The 25,120-nt window shown below is 36.7% G+C and overlaps 1 protein-coding gene across 1 annotated transcript; it reads right to left on the bottom strand.

The window, feature by feature from the left end:
- Window positions 1-5,573: 5,573 nt before the first annotated feature.
- lmbr1l (limb development membrane protein 1-like) lies at window positions 5,574-24,320 on the bottom strand. Its single transcript, XM_079850350.1, has 16 exons — window positions 23,955-24,320; window positions 17,755-17,839; window positions 15,775-15,808; window positions 14,858-14,997; window positions 13,930-14,033; window positions 13,710-13,833; window positions 13,467-13,535; window positions 13,270-13,334; window positions 12,742-12,814; window positions 12,277-12,360; window positions 12,116-12,192; window positions 11,951-12,028; window positions 11,569-11,733; window positions 11,377-11,443; window positions 10,321-10,482; window positions 5,574-7,428 (listed from the first exon to the last, which is right to left on the bottom strand). The coding sequence occupies exons 1-16, from the start codon at window positions 24,015-24,017 to the stop codon at window positions 7,343-7,345; spliced, it is 1,476 nt and encodes a 491-aa protein (XP_079706476.1). The 5' UTR covers window positions 24,018-24,320; the 3' UTR covers window positions 5,574-7,342.
- Between the last annotated feature and the right edge of the window lie 800 nt (window positions 24,321-25,120).

Here is a 25,120-nt window from a genome sequence, read left to right as displayed (position 1 = left end):
AACATTTATATTAAAAATTGTACATGGTCACTTTATAAATAAAGAAAGAAAAAAAGAGACTGGGGCTATAGTTGTCACAGTTGGCACAAGGGTTTGTGTTTCAAAAGTCCAGTTACACAAATGTGTTTTTACTTTCATTGGTGTTGTATGTTGATATATATATATATAATAACATAACATACATGAGACAACTTGCCCAGGCTTCATTATGACAAATACTGTTGTCCTCCTGAGAACGCAGTTTAACATTTTTGTTAAAACCTACCTAGACCCTTGCATAAATTATTTTTATTCATTTAAAAAAATCGAATTATTCTAAGAGGGGGTTTTCAGCAAAAAACACATTTGAAACACAAACCCTTGTGCCAACTGTGTGACAACTATTGCCCAGTCTCCATATTGTAGCAAAGTGCTTAAAACGAACCATTTACTCTCAGTCCATCGGCTTGTATTTACTTGCAGGTGAGGTTCATTGGCATGAATGTATGAGAGATAACATAGTCATTCGCAACATTTCTATGAGTCATTCATTTCTCTCTCTTTGTTTTTCTCCTGAAGCAGAAGACACTGGCTGACACATGCACCCCGCGCCGAGAAGACCTCTGGGCTGTTAACACCCATATTTTATCAGCATCGTAATTTTAAACCACCTCAGAACAATGGTTCAAAATTAGAGGACAATACAAATATCTTGAGTCAATATGGCAATGCTAGCGAGAGGAAGAAAAATAAAGAGCAACAAAATATCAAAATGATTTCCGCTGACCTGCGATGTGCATTCAGACCTTTGGCATCTCAGACCATTAATTCACACACACAGATAAAACATGTAAAGGTTAATGCTGTTCGGAAATCTCTCAATCCTTCAGATTTAAACATAATGTTTTATATTAATTTTCCTTCATAATATTGCTGTTTTAATGTTTTCAGGTTTAAATTAGACAGATGTTTTTACACCAATGGACAAAAATGACTATAATAAAGCTAGATATTATTTTGTGTTCAGGTGATTTAGTTATGGAACATGTTTGATCAATTTAAACGTAATATTTTATATTCATTTTCCTTCAAACATGTCTTTGTTTTAAACTTTTAAATGACCTGTTTTCAATGTGGTCTCAGCCTCTCGGAGATACAAAAATAGCTGTAAAGTAAGATATTATGTTGTGTTCAATTATGCAAAATGTTTAAGAAAAATAGATTTTTTTATATATTCATTTCCTTCATAATATATATTTTCAGGTTTAAGTTACATTTTTAAATGACCCATTTTCATTATCTCCGACTAATATACAAAAACCATTATAAAGTAAGATAATTTTGTGTTCAAGTAATATATTTATGCAACATAGTAGAATAAATCAAAGATCCAAGATCATGCAGTAGGTCTTCTTTTATGTTCTTCTGGCAGAAAGATCTATGGTTCAATCACACGTCCCAGACACCACAAATAACAGCAAATGTGGGGAAAGGCTTAATCACAAGTGCAAATGCTTTCAAGAGCACAATCAGTGATACTGACATTCCGCCAAGGGGAAATAGAGAAAATAGCTGCCATTAAACATTAAAGGGAGGAGATGGCAATAAAAATAAACACGACTGTTTCAAAATGGTAACGGTGTAATTGTTATTAGTATTTCTGCATCCCCCCATCCCGTAGCCTCTTAAGCGACCTCACTCCCCCACTTCAGGATGGGAGTATATAGAACAGTGAATGCCTGAGTTTCCTGAGCAGCCACAGCACAGAAAATGAGATCTTTCCTGCCAAAGTTACTCCAGCCCTCGTTTTCCCGTTACAGACGAATCGTGACTACACCTGGCCTTATAATAGTAAAGTACCGTTGAGCTCATGCTTTACTTGGCCTCAGCTAAATTAGATGCTGCGTCATTCGCAAAGCCCTCGATTCCAAAACTGCCTAGAATAGTCAGCTGATCTTCGGGGGTGATGGTGTTCAATCAATCATGTCAGACGTTACAGAGCACGTTTACATAACACGGGCTTGTAAATAAGGTAGAGGCACTTAGATTTAGTAGGAAAATGCTGACTAGATGCTTTAAAGAATATGTTTCCTGAAACAAAAGCTGTTGGGGGGACCGAGATGAGGGGGTCGCCGAGAAGAGTCAAGGAACTGACATCCATTATGACCCACCACCATCGGTCAATTCTATCGTCCCTCACCCTGTTATCAGTGCAGGAAGAGGCAGGGTGGTGTGTTGTACTGTGCTATGCTAAAAGCACATGATTTCTGGCTTCAGCGCCAACATACAGCTTCATAGGCTGTGCCTTACCTTAAATAACATGCTAGGGATCATGGATAAACAGGATGATAGGTGTACATACCGTACTGCATTATGGCCTGGTTTAGTTGACACTCATGCACCGTCAATATATGTATGCTCTGTGCTTTTAGAAGATATTGAAATTTGCCTATATAATAATTGTAGTAATACAACAACTGTGACAGAACAATAGCAGATCAGGGTGGAACTTCCTGATCCGAAACAAACAGGTTAAAGGTCAAGAGAAGAGAATATATTGTAGATAATGTACTGTACCTGCTATCATGCTGACCAGATTTAGAAACATGTTTCTAAAGTACAGCAGTACTCGACCAGGAAAATTAAAGATGCATGCAAAGGACAACTTTACGTTTCACTTTTGTATGGCTAATACTTATAAACACACTCACAACCTGTTTAAGTATTTATTGTAAAAAAAATAAAAAAACATGTGAGGAGCTCTGTACTATAAAAACCTTAGAATGTCTGTAAATATAACAGGTTGACAGACTAGTAGGGACTATCTTTATGAGTGAGTCATTGAATCAATTACTTAACCTATTTGTTCAAAAACACTGATAACATTCAATAACTATTTAAGTGACTGCATCTGAAATCGCATACTTCATTTAGAAGGCAAAAAACAGTAGGCTATGTGACAAAAGATGTCAGAATTCACAGTATACTCATAAAAGTGTATGCAAAATGTACTCGGATGACCTACTACCAGCGAGATTATGAAGCGAGCATACGATGGACACTTTACTATCAGCCACGGAAGAGGATTTGTCAAATGATAATGACAACATTGCGGATGTAGTACGTATACATTACATATAGGCTATACTATATAGAACGTACTTATTTAGTGGATGCAAAGTAAGTCTTCAAAATAAGTAGGCCTACCTGTCTTTATGAGTAAATCATTGAATCATTCACTCAAACAACTCGTTCATAACCCTAATTCATTCAACATTTAGGGCTTTCTGTACTGGGTGTTGTTCAGCTACGGTTGATCGTGTAGTGGCTTAGTTTGGAGCTGTATTTGTTGGAGAAACATTGTTAAATAGTGACGTCACACAGAGGTGTTCCTCTCAACTGTATCACAGGGTTCAGCCTACTCAAAGCTTGTCGACATGGTGGGCTAGGCTACATACATGGTCAACAATATGAATATCATCACCTACCAAAAATGCTGTGTCCCATTACAGCTGGTATTTTCACATCTGGTTCTGCAACCGATTCTTCATGAAAATTTTGTAAGGCATAAAAGTCATTGTCGAAGTGATTAAGTTTGGGTGACTGGCACTAAAATACACGAAACACGAATAAAATCTGTGATCTATGTGGTTTAACCTAACCATGCATTATTTTATTTTATTTTTTACCACATTACGATATAAATCTTTTTCTTTCTTTCTTTTTTAACTGGAGTAAGGAAACCTGCACTAGAGTTCTCTCCGCAGTCACGTGGTTTAAGATTGGCGAGCACGTGCTTTTAGCAACAAAAAAAACAAGTTTGGATTCCGATTCAAAATATATATAACCAAATTCTCATGTCCTTTTCTTGTTTTATTTTTATTTTTTTCCCCGTTATGTCGGTTCTTTTCTTACAAAAACACCTCTTAAGGTCTATGTGAGAAAGGCTCCAGTCTTGAGTGTGTGAAGGGAGTGTGTCATGAGTGTGCAAGGTGGGTGTGGATGTGCCGTTGGAGGCGAGCAGCGGCCCATTATCAGTTGATTAGCAAGTCTTTTCCGGCCGAGAGTTTTCTATTTTCCAGAAGGAATAATATCTTCTAATGCACTTTGGCACACACTTCAAACAACCACCAGGAGCTAATCTGCCTATTTCCCCCTTCATTCTTGTGTTTTGACAATAACGATAGCCTATCGCAACCTGTGAAAGACTGCCTGTCTTCCTCTTGTCTCTGATATGATTAAGTCATTTTGGACCAGTCAAAAATGCCCTCTGCTGACAGAAGTGGCATGCGTCCACCCAATATTGTTGAACTAAATGTTTCTGAGGTAAACTAAAAGTAAGAAGACAAGCTTTTACCTGCCGTCATAAGCATACGTTTGTTAGTTAGTTCACATGATCAATGTCACAATTTGCTTTAAAAAGTGACTCAGAAATAGTGTAGAATCTTAGACATTTTCTAAACGTTTCCTTCATACTATCTTAATAGGCTATTTACATATTTCTTTTTTTCATTAAATTAGATTTAGAAAACTCGAACTTATCCCACATTTTCAATGTCCCTATACTTTTGTTAAAGTAAAATAAACAATTTGCAAAATTATAATACTAAACAAAGGTGTAATATTTGATTACACAGTGGTTTAAGAAATGTTAAATATTATTTTAGCATAAATCATAATTTAATGATGTTATTTTAACTTCTCATGACTTAAGTGTAGGCTACTTTATATTACATTTTCAGTAAAAAAACTCAAAAAAAAAAAAAAAAAAAAACTTTATGGTTTAACTGAGCAGAGGAAACTCAACATTTTAGGTCTATCAGGACATCCATCAAAGAGCACAAGAAATGGCAAGAAAACAAAAATCAAGACAGACAAATCATAATCAGAGGCCGGGATTTCTTTTTCTGCTTCAGGAGAAAAGAAAAAAGGAAAAGGAAATGAACACTCAACGAGGACAACGGATGGACGATATAGAGGTGGGGGGTGAAAGGGAGAAAGCGAGTGGCTTGCACTCTCCTGATGATGTAGGGCTTTTATCTGCCATGGGCATCCGTGAAGGGAAAGCACAGGATGGGTCAGCAGCGGCGTCTCTACGGGCCTGCTGACAGACCTGGGGCAAAATAAAGACCCTGATTAAAGCCGGCCAGCTACGGGTGGAGGGACAGCTGGGGGAAGATGTATGGACAGACAAGCACACTAACACCAGAGCTAAACATAACCACCACGGCGCCATTAAAGCAGTAGTCAGGTGCTCAGATGGCAAGAAATGTATGCTGACCTCCATGGAAAGGTCCTTAGCAGATCCAGAACCAAAAATGGGTTTAAAATGACTCACAAATGACACACTGGTTGGAAAAACAGGTGTAAAAACATTTATTGTACTTTTCTCCTGTAGAGAAATTGTCACAGTCCCTTGCTATGCTTTAAGGATGCAGCTGGAATTATTGAAAGAAATTAAATGGTCAACATTTTCTTTTTTTACAATTATTAATGCTCACTGTATTTTCTTTGTCATCCATAAGAGTTCTCCATTAATAATGAAATAAAAAAGACATCCATATATGATCTATCAGTGCAAGACAGATAGTCTGACATCATGTCACTCTTGAATCCAGTTGTTTTGAGCTGTAAAAATGCTTTTTGTGAGTGTGGAAAAAGGATAGTTCACTCAAAAAATTAAACATTCCAAACTGTATGAATGGAAAAGATATCTTAAAAAATATCTCAGTGATCATTTTTGGCCATACACTGAAAATCAATGGGGTCAAACATTTTGAACCTCAAACATTCTTCAAAATATCCTCTTTTGTGTTCCAGAGAAGAAAGAAACCATACAGGTTTAGCACATGAATAATGACTAAAAGATTATTATTTTTGAGTGGACTATCCATTAAGCAATGATTTACATCCATAATTGACTTAGAATATAATTTACAGTCATGTTGCTATATTAAAAAAAAAAATCTGATTTATGCAACTATCATGTTATTAAAATATATATACATTTTGTTATAATGGATTTGTGGTACACTGTCCTCTACTGGCCACCAGTTGAAGGACATTATGACATGTATGATGCTTCCTATGTATATTGTGTTGTTATGGTACATTATGTGACCTCGTAAATTGCCCCCTGGGGACAAATAAAATGTTTGACATGAAATGAAATTGGTTTAAAATGATGCTGATACAGAAACAAATCCACAAATAAAACAATCATACAACAGAATAAACAACATCTTTATCAGCAAATAAAATGTGTACATCATAAATACTGCACTTTATAAAACTAGTGATTATCGAATCAAAAAGTCCACATTTATCAATCACATTCTCGTAGTGTCCATGAAATAGGAAACGGCCATGTGCGTTGATTGTCCCACCACACAATTCAACCCAAAATGTATGAACTAACCAAACTGTGACCTTATTGCCCAATTTGGGTGTTCTTAATCAAAGCAAACATCTTCTTTTGGTCATCTGCATAAGTTTCTGGAAGGCAGTAAAGTTACATTTGCATAATTTTGTGTTAACATTTCAGAATACTATATTGCACATTAAAGTTTCACATATGAAATAACAAAAACAGGAACAAAATCCCTAAACATTCACAGTATTCTTGGCCTAAAGCTTGAAATCAATGGCAGCCATAGTCTGACTTTAACATACATTTTAAAACCTAAACTCTCCAAAAAGTGTCTTTTTCAAACTAGAATCCCTCCATGTTTTCTCACACTGAACATATGATCTCCAAGATCAGTATCACTTGTTCCACTTTCATCACCTTTCTCAGGTTCTTCACTTTAGTTCGAAGCAGACAAACCCCATCATAATGAACTTCCTCCTATAAGGACCCACAGTACAACAGAGATTGGATTCATTGGATGACACTAAAAATAGTGATATACAAGGGGAAAGCGTGGGGGGCCCACCAGGACAGAACTCAACACTCTCATTCCACCACCAGGAAAAGGAAACGTGGTCATGGCTGTGATGTCATCCTCTGAAATAGCTCTTCTGGATGCATGTCAAAGTCCTCCAAAGCCATTGTTCATTTTTCATAAGGCGTTAGTTCAAGGCGTCCAGTGATTTGACATCCCTTTTAAATGCAGTTATATGTATAAATATATTACTGAAGTAAACAACGCATAAAACTGCAGTTGCAGAAACCCACTCCGGAAATTCCATCAGTCGATATATATCGTTCAGGCAACCTTTGTAAACAGGTTTGGTGACCATTGACCTATCATGGACGCAAAATAGCTCTGGTCCAATAGGAGAAAGCCACAGAATGCGATCCAGAACCATCTCCAGAAGGTAATGGGCTTCAATATGAATGAATGAAAAAGCTGATCACTCTTCAATGAATCTTTGAGAGCCCATTGGCCAGGAGGAGTTTGAGGGGGATGGTTGAACGAGACACAGTCTGAGGCAGTCTGTGGAGACCTGGAGAAAGGAAACAGGAGAGTAAACAACATTAGAGCGCTAAACCTTCTCTAACAACCAGAAAAGGTAACTTTGGCGGGCGATGTTTGGGTTAAAAGCAAATCAAGCAAATCAATCAAAGAACAAAAGCCAGTAGGGGGAGTAACGAAAAAGAAATGCTATCTGAAGATGGTCTATGAGAGTGTGTGCGTGTTCACATTCAGCAGTGTTGTTTGTGTTGGGCGGAGGGCGATGGGTGTGTGTCTTCCAGAAGGAGTTTGACGCCCTGAGGTCCCCAAGGAACCCTGCTTCACCCCTTCTGTCCCCTCTCACTTTCCTGAGAGAATTGTGCTTTTTCTATCTGAGGAAAGAGACCTACCCATAGAGAAACATGGCCTGTGTGAGGAACACCTCACCCAAAGACTAACTACAAACACTGGCAAATGGCAGCATAGTGCACACCCCTTGTCCTTTCAAGATACAATGTGTTCACGCACAAATCTTTCTCCTTGCACATTTTCCTTGAGATAAATATTAGAATTAACCGTTAAAAAAGGTCAATACAAGTTAAAGTCTATCGACAACATATGTGTTGTGATGTTGGAAATAAAAGGCATTAAAAGTCCAAATCCTAAAGAGTTATATGTATTATAGTGTAAGTTTACATACATACAGAACCAGTCATGAGTCACCCTTATTCAATGGTTTTTCTTTATGTTTATTGTTTTCAAAATTCTATATTAACACTGAAGACATTGAAATTATGACAGAACAATTATGTAATTATGTAGTCAACAAAAACCTGTTAAATAACCCAGAATATGTTTTATATTTTTGATTCTTCAAAGTAGCCACCTTTTGCTTTGATGACAGCTTTGCACACTCTTGGCATTCTCAGCCTCATGAGGTAGTCACCTGGAATGGTTTTCCAACAATCTTGAAGGAGTTCCCAGAGGTGTTAAATACTTGTTGGCTGCTTTTCCTTCACTCTCTGGTCCAACTCATCCCAAACCATCTCAATTGGATTTAGATCAGGTAATTATGGATGCCAGGTCATCTGATGCAGCACTCCATCACACACCTTCTTGGACAAATAGCTCTTACATAACCTAGAGGTGTGTTTGGGATCATTGTCCTGTTGGAAAACAAATGATGGCCCACTAAGTGCAAACCAGATGGGATGGCATGTTGCGGCAAAATGCTGTGGTAGCCATGCTGGTTAAGTCACCAACAGTGTCACCAACAAAGCATCCCCACACAATCACACCCCCTCCTCCATGCTTCACAGTGGGCATCACATTCTGGAACCATCCGTTTACCCTCTCTACTTCTAACAAAGACATGGCAGTTAGAACCATAAATCTTCAATCTCATTTACACTAATCTAATGTCCATTCTTTGGGTTTCTTGACCACTGATCTATATTGAGAACTGGATTGCTCATGACGTTAAAAGTGAAGCCACCACGCCGCCATATTGGTATTCCCTAGTATTCACTTACATTATATTAAATTAACAGGAAATCATCTAATCCCATATATATATATATATATATATATATATATATATATATATATATATATAAATAAAATGTTCATGGTTAAAGGATAATTCCGGTATTTAGCACTTTCAGTCCTTAAATGTCCTTAAAACAACGCTTAACGTTCATTTTCAAAATTGTGCAACTCACCGAGTGGTTAGTGTTGTTCGTTGATGTTCCAAAACAAGTAGCGTAGCGAAATAAAGTTTCTGTCGTGTTTTATTTGTCATTTTGTAAAATCCCATTGATTTCTGCTGGAGGACTCATTGCTCGTTGATATTACTGCGCTACCGGAAACGGAAAAGACGCTTCAGACTCAAATATCGAGCGGAAGTTTATACGCGGTTGCGAGGTACCTGAAAAAATAGTTCCACTATAGCAAATAACACTGATTGAAATCATACATAAAAATCAGTGTTTCTTGGCCCAAGCAAGTCACTTCTGCTTGTTGTTCTTCCAAAGTAATGGTTTCTTTGCCGTAAATCGAGCATAAAGGCCTGACTCACACAGTCTCCTCTGAACAGTGGATGTTGAAATATGTCTGCCACTTCAACTCTGAGAAGCATTTATGTGGGCTGTAATCTGAGGTGCTGTAAATTGGCTGGTAATTCTTAGAAACTTATTCTCTGCAGTAGAGGTAGCTCTTGGGTCCTTTCCTGGGATGTTCCTCATGAGAGCCAGTTTCATCATTGCGTTATATATGATATACATACTGTATATACATATACTGATACTGATGATTTTCTGACTGACTGACTGACCTTCATTTCTTAAAATAATGATGGACTGTCTTTTTTCTTTACTTAACTGAGTGTTTCTTGCCATAATATAGATTTGTACAGTAGTTGTAGTAACACTAATAGGGCTATTGACTCTGTACCCACTTTTCCTCTGCACAAGACAACTGATGGTCTAAATCACATTAAGAAGGAATGTCACAAAATAAATCTAGACAAGGCACATCTGTGAATTAAAAACCATTCCAGGTGACTACCTCGTGAATCTGATGAGAGAATGCTATGAGTGTTCCAAGCTGTCATCAAAGCTAAATGTAGCTACTTTGGCCAATCTTAAATATAAAACATATTCTGGGTTGTTTAACACTTTTTTGATAACTACATAATTCCATACGTGTTCATTCATAGTTTGGATGTCTTCAGTATTAATGTACATGTTCAAAATAATAAAAATAAAGAAAAACCACTGGAGAATGTGTGTCCAAACATTTGACTGGTACTGTATTTTCCACAGAATATTTAAAAAGAATAAAAGCATCATCAAAATAAGTGGTAAATAAATAATAAATAAATTAGCATATGGATCTTCCCCCAAAACTAAAACTAAATAGACAAGTAAAAATATAAAAGACTAACCAAAAGCACGGATGAGTTCTCGTTGCAAGGCCCATGTGACTGTGTTGATGAGGCAGGCGGATGTGAGTCCAGCAAAAAGCATATTGTACAGGAAAACAATGTGGAAACTGCCGAGCCAGTTAAAACGTCCAAAGTCTCCAAGCAGATCAAACCTTGTAATTCCTACATGTAGTAACATGAAAAAGAGGAAAATTATAAAGTATTAATTCAAATTGTAATACACAATGGACACATCTTGCTGAATTATAGCTAACTACTGCCGTCTTGTGGACAGACAAAAGATTACAAATTAAACTTGTTATTCATGAAGTTTGACACATGGACCTTAAGAGTCCTTTTATTAAACATTTTCACTAATATGAATATGCTTTGAGCCACCAATAAATGTGTAGTACACTCAGCTACATTTAACAGTTTAAAGCAACACCAAAGCACTTTTCCTCTTCGGTCCCCCTACAGGTTGGAAGCGGAATTGTCCATTACCGCTGTCGTAAATAATTTAGCCTTCCGCACCCTACCGCCGCACACACGCTATTTGTCTATCCAGCACCGGCTTTGGAAATAACGATGTCCACAGACAAGGTAGAGTATGTTGCATGATTTTACGAAAGTATGATGTATTGCGACATCAGAAACGGCTATTTTTTATTTAGGCTCCACCTATCGGCTATTGTAACGCTTGCCGTAAAGCAAGTCAAATTTGTAGTTTCTTATGTCTCGTTCGAACTACATCTGCTACCCGATCTGCCAAACTTGCATCGTACGGTTATAGCCGACAGAGGGTCGCAAAGCAAATGCAGAAGTGCCGTTCACCCTGTTATGAGTTGATGAACCACTGGAACGATTTTGGAAACATTATTTTAAGGTACAAAAGAATCTTTGGTGTTGCTTTAAATTCATTCATAATAATTTAGCAGATTTTTCTCTAAAATCAGCACTGAAAAAAAATTGCAAATTGAGTCTTGGCCAACAACAGACCTCAAAATCATGCTGCTATTAAATAACATTTTACATATAAAAACATCAAATAATGACTAATCATTTGAAAATACTTACCCAATGTGCGGGAGAAAACAGGCAGGGCTGAACTGAGTATTAAAAGAGAAACACAGTTCCCAATAATCTGTGGAGAGATGTAAACAATTCAATTTAACTATAAAGAGCCACAGCATCTGAATGCGAGATATCCAGCACTATTTCTACTGTTGTTTCAGGATGAGTATAGGAGATCTCTGTGTTCCTGTGTACCTGTGTGAGGGTAGTGTCCTGTGTACGTGGCAGCAAACCGGTGAAGAGTGGAGAGCTGTAGAAGCCGACGACAGAGGAGACCATGAGATACAGGATGATGACCACCTGCACTACAGCTCCCAGAGAACCGAACATTGAGAACGAGGCAAGCCCCAAGTGAGGGTCCTGCAACAGAGAAAACCAACCATCATTAATGATTGCTGCACTTCTTTTATGATGCTTTGGGACGTTTTTAGTACTTCTTTTGTTTTTTGTGGAAGAAAAAAAAAAAAAAAAAAAAGCAGAATATGGTTTTAGAAGGACATGAAATTTTCCTTGAATTTATTTTTCCATGAATTGCATTTACAGGTCCATATATGAATCCCATTGTCATGTATCTCACCTCCATCCCTCTAGGCATCGCAGATTCATCAAAGAGCAGTTCCAGCACATGGAAACAGACCATCAGCACACACACCGCCTGAGAAACACCATACATTTTGTTTTAGCACAAAGGTTTAATCGTAGCCAGTATAAGTATTCTGAATTCCATAAGGTTTACACTTACAGTCAAAGCTAAAAGTAGCAGCATGGCCACTGGATATCCCAGGTTGCGTTGCCATGGAGATACTCTCTTCCTCATCTCTAAATTAAAGAAATAAGGATGAAAAGCAATTCATGATAGTTCAATTATCAATGTATTTAACAGTTTGACAAGTGTGTTCGTACCTAGAGCAATACGTTTGGACTTCACACTCAAAAATTCCTTGTTGATGGCCTCTACGTTTGCACTGATCCAACAGGAGGTGTTACCTGAGAGAGAGAGAGAGAGAGAGAGAGAGAGAGAGAGAGAGAGAGAGAGAGAGAGAGAGAGAGAGAGAGAGAGAGAGAGAGAGAGAGAGAGAGAGAGAGAGAGAGAGAGAGAGAGAGAGAGAGAGAGAGAGAGAGAGAGAGAGAGAGAGAGAGAGAGAGAGAGAGAGAGAGAGAGAGAGAGAGAGAGAGAGAGAGAGAGAGAGAGAGAGAATTTATAAGTTGAGGAAACCATGTTTTGGCAATGTAAATCCTGGTTCATAATGCCAGAAAAAACTGCTTTGGACAAAAAAAAAGAAAATGAGAGAAAGAAAGAGAAATCTTTATAAGGTGGGCCCACTTCCTTAACAGCAGCCAGTTTTTCTCTCACATCCTGACACTCACTTTTCAACTTCCTGGACAGAGAGGCCTCTTCAAAAACTGTGCAGTTCATTGTTTCTTCCAAGTTCTCCAACAACTAAAAAAAAAAAAAAAGAGAGAACACTCTTAACTTCACACTTCTAATTTCTCTTTAAATATGCGCACCATAATTTAAAAGTGAGGGTTTTTTTTTTGTTTTTTAAGATTAATCCTTTTATTTAGCAAGGATGCATTAAATTAGTTTACAGTGACAGTAAAGACATTTAATGTTACAAAATATTACAGTATCAAATAAATGCTATTTTTTTTTAAATTTCTAGTCAGAGAATCACAGTAGTTTACACAAAAATATAAAGCAGCACAACTGTTTTTAACATTGATAATAATGAATGTTCATTTAGCGCCAAATCAGCATATTATGATTTCTGAAGGATCATGTGACACTGAAGAATTACAGTTATATATACAAAATATATTAAAATAGAAAACTAACATACATGCATATATATACACACATACATACATATAAAAACAGTTATCTTGTCCACCTACCCGAGGTTTGACCAATAAGCTCCCAGTGACACTAAACATACGTGAAAGCCCCAAGGGTGTGCACACTGTTACAAGACAAAAAAAAGCAACAAATCTATAAATGAGAAGTCAAAAGCAATGAAATACCAAACTACATGTTAATCATCAAATCATCAAATGATAAAAAAAAAATTATATAAAAATGCATATACACTTACACAAAAGCAGCAGAACTCCAAAAAGTGAGATTCCAGAATAGAGATAGGGCAGGTAATATTCCCACAGGTCTGAAAAGCACAAGAAAAAGAGCAGAATATTACAAAACCTTTATCTTGCTCTTATACAATTAAGAGGACATTTGGGAGTCTAGCTGGCATTAAAAACTGTGATGCAATCCATTCAATCAAAGATACTGAACAAGTGCAGTACATAGTCTCTAATGTTGCATTTGCTGCCCTTACCGTAAAGACTCTCACGGGCAGTGTTGTGATGGAGAAGAGCTGATGCCACCCACACAATGCCTAGCACCAACAGACTGAGGAGAAGCAGCATCACTGCAGTCTCATACACCCGTGCCATAATGCCCTTTAAGAGGAAAACACACAACAACTGAACAAATACAGATCTGAATTCAGATGCTATAGAGATGTGTTTACTGTTAAACTAATTCCATCATTTTACCTTTTTGGACCCAGCAAATCCTTCTGATTCAGTAAAGAAGTAGGCGAATGGCATTAGGAAGACCAGAGAGAGGTTTGAAAATAAGAAGACTAGGTTCCACAAGCCTGAAACAGAGACAGAAGGAGAATGAGTGATTAAATGAAAGATGATTTTGTACTCTTCCCATATTAAACAGCAAAACCCCCAAACTTGCATGATAACATTTGTCTTAACACACAAAAATATTAAGCAGGACAACTATTTTCACCAGTGCTAATAATAAAAATGTTTCTTGAGCAACTAATCAGCATATTAGACTGATATCTGAAGGATCATGTGACAGTGAAGACTGCAATAATAATGCTGAAAATTCAGCTTTGCCATCAATAAAATAAATTATAAATTACAAAATATAATAAATTACATTCTAAACAGTAGTACACATCAACAATATTTAACCATTTATATATAATATTATGTGCTTCAACAGAACTACCAGGTTAATAGGAGGAATACAAAGAATACAGTACACTTACACCACTAGGGGGCAACCATGTGCAGCTTATGAGATCTGGTGTTACACGTGCACTATAGAACAGCATTTCACCAAATGCCAGCAAATTGAATAAATCTGGATTTTCAACTAAATTGTGGCCTTGGATTTACAGCCAGAACATCTCATACTCTTGGCAGACTCGCTACCATGCCCATCACATGCTAACACAGACCTGTAAGACTTATTAGTTTGTGTTTCCAGACTAAGTCCTTATGGGAATAAAAACATTACCATTTCAGCTCAGATTGGGTGATAAAATACTGCTTGAGAACCTAATGAAGTTGTAATTTATTATATTGATAACTCTATTGACTCTTTGTAAACCGATATGGTAGACACAGAATCCAAATGCACAAGGCAAACTTAGTTTTTCATTAGTGCGTGTGTTTGTACCATGGATGAGCGAGCCATTGAGCCACTGCATGTAGTAGCTGTGTGGGAATGTGAGCAAAACTTCATTGGACAGGATGGAGATGGGCAGAAGCAACACTGCACACACGGCCACCGAGAGTGTGAATGTACACAGCCACAGCCTGCGGAGTGAGAAAAACAAATCAAAGAAGGGTGAGGAAATGTTTTTGCAGCCATTTACTTTGACATAGTGCCAGCTGTGAAGGGAGGTGGATGTTAAACGCCACTCTGGAGACCAAAGGGCAATTTGTTCACTTACAATCATTCAGGGCAAACTAATAAAAAAACGAAATACTAACCAGCAGATAGAGTGTCCTTTACTTAAAGTCAGAGTGAATTACTGTGCAATGCACCATTTTACTGCCATAATGTGACATTTCTGAGTGAAATGAGATATATAATTACTAAAGTAAAGTGAGAACTGATTTTATGCATTTGGAATTTATTGGATGTTAAAAATGGGATCCAGACTGAATTTGAGCTTGCTGAAATAATGGCTTTTAATAAATTTCTGCATTATCCAACAGTAGTGCGGGCCACAATAAGAAATTCAATTTCCATGTAACGTTGATACTTTACTTACAGGGATAGTTCACCCAAAAATGATTTTACTCACCCTCAAGTTGTTCCAAATCCGTATGAACTTCTTTCTTCGGCTGAACACAAAAGAAGGTATTTTGACGGAAATAAAAAAATACTATGGAAGTCAATGGGGTCCATTAACTGTTTGGTTTCTAACATTCTTCAAAATAATTTCTTTGTGTTCAGCTGAAGAAAGAAATTCATACATGTTTGGAACAACTTGAGGCTAAGTAAATGATGATAGAATTTTCATTTTTGGGTGAACTATCCCCTTTATTCCCCCCTTTTTTGTGCTTCTTTAAATACTGATTACTTACGCAATTTTGTTGACAGTGGCATCCTCAATGTCATCTGTGGGCAAAAAAAGGAAATAAGTTTCTGTCCACAACACTATCCCACTGCAGACATACGGATGACTAGACTCACAGTTCAACCTTGAAACTAAATTGAACAAAATAAGATCCCAGAAGGACCCAGATTTATTATGAAGCTATTCCATGAAGGAAACAACTCAAAAAATGTATTTGAAACATTTTGGCAAGCCTTCTTTGTTTGATCATTCTTTATTGCACGTGCAGGAGAACAATATCCATTTAAAGAGGAATGTGTCCCAATAATAGGGTCTGATTGAGAACATGAGGCAGAGAGAATGAAAAATAAACCTCAAAGTCAAACATTCTCCTGCGACAAGAGCAAAACATGCCCAGTGTGACAGAGCTCCAGGGTAGATATGAGTGACATTTCCTGGGAGAGCCCCAAACCTAATGCAGAACAGGTTTTCTGCACATATCCTTCAAAACAACCAATATGCAACTGAAGAAACAGCTTTAGCCCTCCACGACTGGTGCACGTTTAGTCTATGAAATGGACTGAGTTATAGAGGTGTTAAAAATACACAAAAATTGAGCAACAAATCTTGTGCAGTGATTCTGTTTGTGTTCCTAAATTAGAATATGTATCATACCGATAATGGTTTGGCTGGAAGTACACAATGTTCCCTGTGTCTAACACAAGACATGTTCTTATGTTCCTCTGCACTATTGATCATGTAAACGTGCTAGCCGAACGTTTTTACAGGCTGCCATGACACAGGAGCTGCTGTGCTCACGGGGACCCAGATTCAAGACAGAATCAATTCTCCTGTCTCTCCTTACACTTTCCATTCCAGAGTCTACTCTGACCTATATAATTATTAACTTGTATAATTTAACAAATTGTAAAACAATTCTTCAACCATCAAGCAGTCTGGCTAGAAGTTATGTACACAATGTTCCCCAAGAGTGTCTAACACAGGACATGATCAAAAATGTAAAAATAGTGCAGAGGAAAGTAAGAACATGTAAGCATGTGGTAGAATGGACATTTCTAAAGGTTGCACTGACACAGGAGCAGCTGTGCTCACAGGAACCCAGGTTCAAATTCGAAATGATTTCCCTAATCTCTCCTTACACTTTCCTCTCCACTGATAGGAGACATATATATATATATATATATATAATATATAATATATATATATATATATATATATATGAATGAATGCAAACAATATGTTTGAGACCCCTGAATTCTGTTCCACTGTACCTAGCGGTCATAGATCAATAAATGGAACAATGTAAAAAGCCAATAAATTTCTAAATATTACAAAATGTATTTCATTAAAAATATTTCAAGACCCCTGCATTCTGTTCTGCTGTACCTGTTTTTGAACAACAAGAATGCATCCTGTGTGCGTGGCTCCTAACTATTCTTCAACAGTCTAAAAAAGGCATGAGAAAACAATCCCTCAGATTTTCCACTGAGAGCAGGTTTAGCCGAACCAGGAGAGAGCAGAGAGTTCAATTAAAGGGGAGTAACACCAAAACATGAGGTAGAGTTCTCCTATGAAGCCTCAAGCAGTGCTCAGGCAGGGGGCCTATGTTTATCTCATGGGAACATTCCTCATCCACACTGCTGCCCTCCCTAAACGTTACATTACTGCTGTCAACAGCAATCAGAAACTTTGACTCTTCTCTTCTGAAGAAGATTTCATTTTCACAGCTAAAGAACACCAAAACTATTTATCAAATAACAGAGGAAATACAGTAATGGTTCACTACGTGAAAATGATTAGGTAAGCATTTTTGGAAAATGCAGGAGAATGATCATGTCATGTCGTGCTGACCAACAAATAGTCAGTGTGTGTAGAAATGTTGTTCAGCTCACAGAGCAGCTGCAGTGAATCACAGGTGTGCTTTAAAGGACTGTAATACATTAAACCAAACAAGTGCTGAGGGTCCTGGGTGTCAAATTTAACTTACCAGCGACAAACTCAGCATTCTTCTTGAAGTGAGTGAGAATGAAGTGTGACAAGATGTACAGGCAAATGAAGAGCAGCACGCAAATCTAAAGCAGAAAAAAAAGAAGAAAATCAGTGCAATTCGAAAACATGAAATTTGAAACATTTACAAATACACTGAAGCTTGTCTTTCAAGAAGTCTGAACATTTCCCATCAGAAAAAATAAATAAATAAATATCTGAAGCTTTCAGATCAACCCCTTCATGGCAAGCATCTTTAGTATTTAGTAGAACACCCTTTGCTGTTATGACCTGCTGCAAATGAGATGTATAATCAGACACCAGCTTCTGGCAGTGTTTCTGAAGAATCTTCGCCCATTCCTCATGAGCAATGGCCTCCAGTTCAGTAATATTCTTGGGTTTGCGTGCTGCAACCGCTTTCTTCAAATCACACCAGAGATTTTCTATGGGGTTCAAGTCTGGTGACTGATGACCACTGTAGAATCTTCCAGGACTTCTTCTGCAACCAAGCCTTGGTGGAATTTGAGGTATTCTTGGGATTTCCTGATACTCCTTTACTTCTTTACCTGATACTTCCGTATACTTTTTGTATACGGTTCCTTGTTTGTGAAGGGCGATGATATCTTCTCTGAACTTTTTGGACCATTCTTTTGACTTAGCCATTTTTCTAACATGCAGTCAAACGTGACACTCAACAAACCTAGCCAGTTCAGATATTTCATGTGTTCTAGTTTAAGCACACCTGGTGCAACTAATGAAGCCCTTGATTAGTTGCATCAGGTGTGCTTGAGCACACTACTTTTGTTTGATTTGTTCATTGCAAACAGCTGAAAGTCTGCACATTTTGCAAATAAACCTGATTTGCAATGGGGTTGAATAATTTTGATTACAACTGTAACTGAAGTGCTTGTTTTCAAGCACATTTTATTCTAAATGAAAATTGTATTTTCTTCTTGTAAGCTCACAAAGCTAGCTTTTCCAGTCTTTTTTTTTTTTCCTTTTAGGAACTAAGATCCCCACCCTTGGCCTGCACCCAATGTCATTATACACTCTCAGGAAAAAAGGTAAAAAAGCTGTCACTGGGGCAGCACCTAAAGAGTGCAAATTAGTAGCTCAAAGTAACATATTTGTACCAAAAGTGTACATATTAGTGCTTAAATTGTATGTCAGAACCCTTTTTAAAAAGTACACGCGTCCCAGTGACAGTTTTGTACAATTTTTTTCTGAGAGTTTATGGAAGAGAACAGTGTGAACATTCTTCAAAACGTTTCCTTTTATGTTCCACGATGGAATAATCACAATCTTTCTTAGAATACTGGGTATCAGAAATTACATACATTCTCACAGGCATCTGCAGTATGAGTCATGCAGTTAATATGAGCAATATAGTCGTGAACAGGCAGCTACAAGACGTGCTATGCAAACGCGCTGCTTAGATGTGTTGCCTGCCAATTTACGTTATCAAGAACACGTTAGACCGAGAGCATGTAATGGAGCAGAGGTCATGAGACATTCCAACACAGCCCCATTATCACTGATACACGCTGCTGTGCGCAGTCCAGAATTGCCTTTATAGCTCTGTGACATAAGAACTCCTAATCAAGGACATTTGGTTCTTAACGATAACACAGTCCGGTGATGGGACTAGAGCAGTCAAAGATGTTATAGGTGTAGATTTGGTATTATTGATAAAGATAATGGGAAGAAAAGGGTATAGCAGTGATAAACAAACTGCATTCTGTGTCCTAGAATGTAAAAGCAATAGAAAGTGAATCAATAGGAAAAGTGTCCCCTTTTTTTTTTTTTTTTTAAAGCCAGCTGTCCCCTTTCTGAGGAATCTGAATTCTTAATTAATGAACACCCACAATACAGATTTAAAAACAAGGGTAACAGCACCAGATGGAGGATGAAGATTACAGCTCAAATGCAAATGAAGATTTAAAACATGCAGTTACAACTGGGATTAAATCAGTGATTACAGTAAAGATTTGGTAAAATGTAGAGATTTATCACAAGAACTTAATAGTTGGACATATTTATATTGTATATTACTGTCATACATATATAGCCATAGAGTTTCATGACAGAACTTAAAATAAGCCTTTATAATAATAATAATAATAATAATAATAATAATAATAATAAATAAAATCGCAGTGCTGCAATATAACAACTCTCAACATTTGATCAGAAGAGAACATACAGTAGAGATGCAAGAGAAAAACAGTAGAAAAAAAGTCAATGCATGTCTCAAGTTCCCATTCTCATCCTACAGGAGAGCTGCAGTGGGATCTGTCCACATGACAATAACCTTCTAATTCCATGATTAACCTCTAACCTAATTTCAGATATAAGATCCTCATGTGTATGCAATTTCTTTGAGAAGTGAAACATAAGACATGATGATTATAACTACACTTATAAGTGAACTAAAAAAAAAACATTCTGAAGCACTGTATGTCCCATAAAAGAGAAGAATGACAGCAAGAGGAAGAGGGATAAGGGAGGGGGCAGGAAGCTGGGATTTTGTCTTCAAAGTGCCAACAGCGGGGAAAACAATGGATCTGTGGGATAAATATCTGGAGCTTTGAAAGGTGTTCTCACTCATCTGTGCTCAGCATTTGAATAGTTTATCTCCTTTGACGAAGACAGCATGCACTGAACCAGAGTTGAAACAGCCAAACAAAACTACAGAATATGTTAAAACTGAAACAAAAGATTGCTTAACACAGTTGAATATGAAAATACATGTCTGGTCTCATTGTATTACAAGTCAAAGAAATTTTGAAAAATACTTCAGTTTTTTTTTTTTGTCATCACAATTAAAGCCAATGGGGCCCAAACCAACACTGGCCTCAACTGTAAAAAACAGTTCATGAAAATATCTTTTGTGTTCCACAAAAGAAGAAAAAAAACTTCACACAGGTGTGGAACGTCATCAGGGCGGGTAAATGATGACAGAAATTTCATTGTTTGGTGCACTATCCCCTTTAAATCCTTTCAAACAACCACAAGGGTGGATAATGACAACATTTGACTATAAGTCCCTGTAATACCCTGTCTGTCGTAGGTCATTAAACAAAGAAACTTTGCCTTAACTAATATGCAGGCAATGGTGGGCATGTTTTCAAAGCTCTTCATCAATTTGGGTCAATGGTATTGAGACTGGCCGTAAAATGTGAGTGTAATCATAGTATCAACCAGCAACCAGTGTATTTGCTGACCGATTTGGCAGGGCTGGTTAAACAGCCGAGCTCAAACATTTTGAATCTTAGGGCTCATTCAGCTGCTCTGGGTAATCCTCGGCCCACAATACAAGACCTGGAACGAAGCCCAAGTTATTCCTTGAAGTGAAAGCCTATTTAACAAAACAGTCAGCTATAGAGCGACCGCGAACTGACACAATGAGAAAACAACACTCATGGTGTGCTGGGATAGGTTGGCAAAAGACATATAGGACAAAATGACTAACAACTTGATTTTAACCGGGCCGTTAAGGAGGCGAATATTTAGACTAGTGTCAGAAACTTTATGCTTTTTAAAAATGTTAGTTGGCCCCTAAAATTTATTTTCACAGTGTTATTTATTACATTTATGATATACAAGCAACACAGTGTGTTATTAATTTATGACAAGCGCATCAAATAAATCAAGTGATTTATGACAAATGACTCAATCTGAACAATTGTAACTTCAAATTAAAATCAAACACAAAATCAGTTGTATATAAATGCACAATATATCATAACATAATACTACAGTGTATTCAGAGATACTTAACTCATTACTAGATAGAATTATAGTAGAACATTTCATAATTTCAAGACTCAAGTTTGTTTTCATGAGGAATAAATAATAATTCAAGTCCAATCATAAAGAAGATATCTTCTTAATAAATTCTATTAACCTCTGCAGACGTAAATACAAAGCCCTCTATTGTTGAAGGCCAAGCGGCATGTTCAGATATGCACCTTAAAGTCTATTACACGCACACTGCATTCCTTGCACATCTAAATAGTGGGAACCGTTCCAAATCAGCTACTCCCTCTAACACTTTGGCTCTCTTGAAGATCAACCAAGTACAAAACTGTGACATTGTCATAAATTTTGTGTTGCTTTACAAGTGGGAATTCAATACTGCTGACTTCCACCCAAGAATCCACCTTCAAAAAAGTTTTTATCTGACATATTAAATCATCCAAGTGCATTCTTAGTTTAATTTAGCTTCTAATTTAAATTAATTTTATTTAGGTGGTAACAATTGTTTGATATTAGTGTAAATATTAAATAAATATCTAGAAATATCGAAAGAATCCTTTAAAAAGTATCAACAGTTTCCACAAAAATATAAAGCAGTTGAAAACTGTTTTCAACAATGATAATAATAGGAAATGTTTCTTGAGCATCAAATCAGCATATGTATAAAGATTTCTGGAGGATCATGTGAAACTAAAGACAGTAAAGATGCTGGAAATTCAGCTTTGCCATCACAGGAATACATAATGTAGCCTATATTTTAATGCATTTTAAAATAGTAAACTTTCATTTTAAATTCTAATGATACTTCATAATATTACGGTTTAATTTTGCTCTATTTTTGATCAAATAAATGAAAGTCTTCAAAATACACACATATTATTTAAATCAGTTGTTCTCCTCAAACTAGTTTCACTTCAAAATTAAGATTTTTGATTGGGCACCAAAAGGTGACCCAACACAGGACATAAACTGATTTTCACACAAAAGCAAGAAAAAGAATGTGAACAATGAACTATATAGCATGAAAAAGTAATGAGGAAGAAAACTGTCAAAAATGTATACATATAAAGAAAATTAAATAATGTTTTTTTAAAAATGCAGAAGTGATTTATCAGCATAAAGTGAGGAAACACAGAATCAAATATTCTATTGGTATTAGTCATATTACTGAGTGACAGCCTGACTTTACGCACAATCTTTGACGTCAACAACAAAAGATATGTGAAGCATTTTCTCCACCCATTTCTAAAGTTGAATTGATATGTTGCTACCCTAACAACAAACAACTGAGATTAGTTGCATTTTAGTATTTGCAATTTTACATTTAACATTGATTTTCCCTGTAATCCGTGATCCTATCAGAACAGATCGGAGATGCATTTTTGGGTCAAAACCCACAAGTTAAATCACTGATTTAAATTATAAATCCCAGATAAGCATCAGTGACCAAGGGATCAATAACCATGACAGCATGAGCTCGGTGGTGCCCAAGGCCTGCAGGACAATAGTAAAAACAATTTACATGATCTAGTGTGATGATCCATCTGTCCATTTCACTAAGAGAGCCATTTCACATTTTTTAGGAGGATTACAGAAGCTTTGCATCACAAAGCAGAACAGAAGCGTGTATGAATAAAAGTGAATGCCCTTAAAATGTCTGAAAACAGACTTTAAAGAGCAGCTTGTTTGTGTAGAAAAACAAAGAATGAAGACAATATAGAACTCCAGAACTAATTCTGAATTGATTAAGTTAAGTTGTCCTGGTGAACACTGGATTTAACCTATAGTTTTAAGAGGTTAGTTTTTTGCATAATCTGAAAGATGAGTCGTTTAAAAATATTATGCACCAAACTGTTTAAAATGCTGAGTAAGATACATCATTGTGAAGGAGTAAAGGTTATCCCCCAGTGTCTTGCTGTAAAGTCCTTGAGGTCTGAAGTTCAGTTATAGTTGTACTTTAATAGGTGTTGACAAAGACATTTTCATACACGAGGGTGCCAAAAACTCAGCTGTTGTCCTCCAAAATGAGCTCCGGATCTCACAAAGGGGAGAAGGCTCATCTTGAGCCATTTAAAGAGTGTTCAATTTCACAACGAGCAGCTGCATGATGCATCATGTCATTGTTCGCACTTAAGTAAGAAAAATACTGCCTCAGAGTCTGATTGGGTACACGTTACTCTACTTAATAATTAAATGTCTTATAAATAATAAGCAAAGATAACACTTGCACACTCCAAACTGTCTAATCACAGTGAAATCGATCAATATTTTATGAAAGAACATAAAGTAGGCTACTCGTGCACAGTTCACGGTATAACGTCACACAATCATCTAATCAATCAATTATTATTGAATACCATTAGGACAAACACAAGGGCACATTCAGATTGTAACACTGCAAACGGTACTATGTAAACAAAAGCAGCAAAGAGGGAAACTCACAATGGTTTCTCGGACTCGGTCGTGGAATAGTTGCTCTCTAACCGTCACGTCTTCTGTTTCCATGCTTTGAAACCATGTCTTGGCGCGTGCTGGGTTATAATTTGCAAAGCATTTGAGTCTCCGAGAAGATAATAGCTTACGTGGAAACTTGTCTCAAGTTTCGAACGAACGCTTTCCACCTCTAAACGTATTGCAGTTACTCCTTCTGAAGCCACTAAGTCAGCGAACTACTCCTGTTTTACTTCATTGAGGTGGATAGAAGCTTCTTAAATGATTATTCACCAGCGAACAAGCAACATCGAGTCAGCGTGTTCACAGATGCTCCTCAAAATGAATCTTCCAGTCTCTCCTCAAACTCCATCTACTGGAGAGGCTGGGCTGTGGGAGGAGGAAGAGGCGGACTTAACACTAATGAAACTTGATCAATGGTGAACATTTGCAGACCATTATATTATATAAAATAATACAACGTTATAAACATGTAATAGTTTCGTTTGAGGATGATGTAGGCCTAATAGAACATATTAAATTGTAAAATATATATATTTATGTATTAAAAATATGAGCACACATGCTGTTTCTAATAATAATAATAATAAAAAGAGTTCGAACTTCGAAAAAAAAAGATATGAGCGCAAATGTTTAATATAGCCTATCAAAGTAGCATATTTAAAAGTTTGAGCTGTTTTAACTGAAAGGAACTTGCACTGACATAGCTTAAAATATATCGTCTCGATATGCACACCAGTAATGTTTTAAGGCACATTTTGAAAATCTTAAATGTCCTAAATTAACTAAGGCCTAATCCTAGATTCCTAGCTTAATCTAAACCCTGTCTGTGAAACCAGGCCTTTATATCCTAATGATGGAATATTTCACATAAATATATATTTTTTTTTTTTTTATTAATGACAAAAGGAGGGTGTTGCTACATTTATAGCAACATGGTTCTCTATTGCTCCCTATTTAAACCAACAAAGATGGAAACAACAATAATCCAAATGTACCAATGTTTAATGTTTAACAGCATTTATTTCAATGATTATTTTGCATAGTAGTGTATATTAACAGAAATGTGTTTAAGGTTACAGTCTGAGCAGCACAGCATGGGTTACTCTTGCAAAAACAGTTTAGTCCAATGCATTTTAGCAAATGTCTAATGTTCT

Source organism: Squalius cephalus, assembly GCF_949319135.1.
Source record: "Squalius cephalus genome assembly, chromosome: 18".
Classification (NCBI taxonomy): Eukaryota; Metazoa; Chordata; class Actinopteri; order Cypriniformes; family Leuciscidae; genus Squalius; species Squalius cephalus.
The sequence above is the reverse complement of the archived record's forward strand: the minus strand, read 5'-3'. Positions and strand labels throughout refer to the sequence as shown.

Excerpts from the sequence above, each read along its gene's own strand:
- lmbr1l (XM_079850350.1), bottom strand. The coding sequence starts at position 24,017 with ATGGAAACAGAAGACGTGACGGTTAGAGAGCAACTATTCCACGACCGA. Across the intron at positions 14,998-15,774 it reads GCCACTGTCAACAAAATTGC|GCTGTGGCTGTGTACATTCA; the intron begins GTAAGTAATCAG and ends CTCACTCCGCAG. Across the intron at positions 13,536-13,709 it reads TGCCCGTGAGAGTCTTTACG|ACCTGTGGGAATATTACCTG; the intron begins GTAAGGGCAGCA and ends TGTGCTTTTCAG.